The sequence below is a fragment of the Penaeus chinensis genome, chromosome 10 (genome assembly GCF_019202785.1).
Source record: "Penaeus chinensis breed Huanghai No. 1 chromosome 10, ASM1920278v2, whole genome shotgun sequence".
Lineage (NCBI taxonomy): Eukaryota > Metazoa > Arthropoda > Malacostraca > Decapoda > Penaeidae > Penaeus > Penaeus chinensis.
The window spans coordinates 2,990,816-2,993,315 of NC_061828.1; the positions used below are offsets into that span (position 1 = coordinate 2,990,816).

A 2,500-nucleotide genomic window follows, 5' to 3' on the forward strand; every position below is an offset into this window, starting at 1 on the left:
ATTGTTAGTATTATTTATATTATTTATTTTCTTATTTACATATTAATTTTCTTTATTTATTTATTTATTTACTTGTTTATTTTTTAGATTGTATTGTCTGTGTGACGGTTTTCTTGCTTTGAAAGGATAGTGAATTATTTTTCAAATGTTTTCAAAATTGTTTTTTCAAAAGTATGTTAAAGTTCAAGTAATTTGAATAATGAAATGTTAGAAAGAATGAGTTAACAGAGAGATTAAAAAGGTCATTTTATTTTTTGAGAAGCTTTTGGAAATAATAGCAAACATACTGAAATATTTAAAAAGTAGGAAAGTAATTCATTTTTTTGATATTATAGTTTATTTAGTTCTTCACAAACCATGAACAATGGAGGTAACTCTAGTAATGGATAAGAATGGAATAATCTCTGAGAATTTTCTGTGTAAAAAAATAATGCTGTTTTGTTCTTAAACATTGTGCGGAAAACTGCTTCAAGATTAAGATTTTTTTTTTTTTTTTTTTGTACAACCATTCTATAACAATCTTCCCATGTTATTGATCAGTTTATATGTATCCCTTTCTGTCTATTTGATTCTGTCTGTCTGTCTTTATCGCTTTGATCATTTTTTGATTTCTCAGACTCAGTTGTAAGGTTTAGGAAGGCGTCTCCTTTAAAATGCTTTCATTTGGCAGGTGGAGACTGCTAATCTGAGTGGATGTGCTTAGCAATCTTCCTGACCTGAGTTGCCATATGACCACTGCATGACAACAGCTCCATCTCTCTGTGTCTGCTTATCTGTCTGTGTATCTATCACTTTATCTTTCTATCCCCCTATATCCCAAACAGAAAACTTTACTCAGTGAAGCTGTGATCTCGACAAATTGCTCAAAATGTCGGCTGCAGACACAGGCACATTATTTTCCTCAATTAAAATTACGAACGAACTTAAATAAGTATATCGTAAGCCTAATATTACCATTCCAAATGTAAGAAAGGTTGAGTTTAAATTAAAAACGGTTGACATGTATATTATTCATGTTATACTTTATAATATTCCATAAAATAACAAAGAAGGAAGTACACAGGATTTCTTGCTGGTAGAAAACCCCAGCTGCTCATTTCCTATGCCTTCCAAATTGGCCATAACCATCCCTTTCATCCCACTAATGACGTGACATTTGTTTTTCTCCAGACAGGGAAGAGGACACACACCATGGAGCAGCCAATACTGTCACAGAGTTCCCCCGCTGCCTGTGGAGGAAAAACTAGGCCAAAGACACAGTATATCGATCTGCTAGAAGAGAGGAGAGAATCAAGTGACCTGAGGTGGGCTGCCCGTGAGTGGTCGTCGAGAGGAGACTACCGATACAGACTACCCCTGAACCGCGATGACATCTTCAATAGAGTGCTGGGGTCGGAGAGAGTGAAGCACACCATCAGCCAGGTTAGGAGATGGGACTATGAGCCTTAGTGTTAAGAAGTGTGAGAACAGAAAAACTAATTTCAGGAATAGACAAGGACAGATTACAACAGTATTTGACAGATTTGGAATGCAACTCTCATATCCTAGTCCCAGTAAACGACAGATCGTTAAACCAAGTTTTTGGTGGTCATAGAATTGTGGATATAATCATTACAATCTCTTTTCTTTCAACAGTTGGCCAAAAATGAGCAGGACGAAGAGGCTTTGGAGGAAGAAGTAAAGGGTATCCTGGAACAGATGGGGCACACGCAGGACATAGGCACTATACGACAGTTTGCCTTTATCCTTCCCAAGATCATGAAGAGAATTTATGGAAAAGTTCTGATTAATGAGGATGGTATTGAGAAAGTAAGTGGGATATATATATATATATATATATATATATATATATATATATATATATGTATATATATATATATTTGTGTGTGTGTGTGTGTGTGTGTGTGTGTGTGTGTGTGTGTGTGTGTGTGTGTGTGTTTGAGTGTGTGTGTTTGTGTGTGTGTGTGTTTGAGTGTGTGTGTTTGTGTGTGTGTGTGTTTGTGTGTGTGTGTGTGTGTGTGTGTGTGTGTGTGTGTGTGTGTGTGTGTGTGTGTAAACCAGTAATTATGTACAAGTAGTTTTAGATGCAGATGACCGTAATTGTACAATTGATTGTAAAAGGATTCAATTTTCTTATTCTCAGTGTTATGTACACATTCTTTCACATTTTGATGTTGAGATAGGCTTATGTAGGTATGCTATAAATTTATATCCAGAACTTATATGGAGAATTGTAGGGAATGAATGAGACTTTACATTAGTTCTCTCAGATAAGAATCATAAGAAATTATAGTTGACTATCCCATGAGCTATGAATGACAGAAAATATAGATGACAGAAAACAACTTTTTGTTTTAAAACCATGATATATAGAACCAAAATTCCGAGAGCATATGCTGTATATCACAGTTCAATTACTGCTTGATGCTGTATTTATATTCTGCTTTTACAATATCCATGATAAATTCCTAATGTTTGTTATTATGTCTTTGCTTATAGA

General features: G+C 34.6%; 1 protein-coding gene across 2 annotated transcripts in view; it reads left to right on the forward strand.

The window, feature by feature from the left end:
* Positions 1 to 2,500, forward strand: part of LOC125029794 (dihydroxyacetone phosphate acyltransferase-like) — a 12,296-nt gene that overhangs the window by 859 nt on the left and 8,937 nt on the right. For both annotated transcript variants that reach the window (XM_047619948.1, XM_047619947.1), the window contains exons 2-3: positions 1,171 to 1,422; positions 1,636 to 1,809. In XM_047619948.1, coding sequence (XP_047475904.1) covers positions 1,192 to 1,422; positions 1,636 to 1,809 — 405 coding nt within the window. In that variant the 5' untranslated portion in view covers positions 1,171 to 1,191. The remainder of the gene's footprint in view (positions 1 to 1,170; positions 1,423 to 1,635; positions 1,810 to 2,500) is intronic.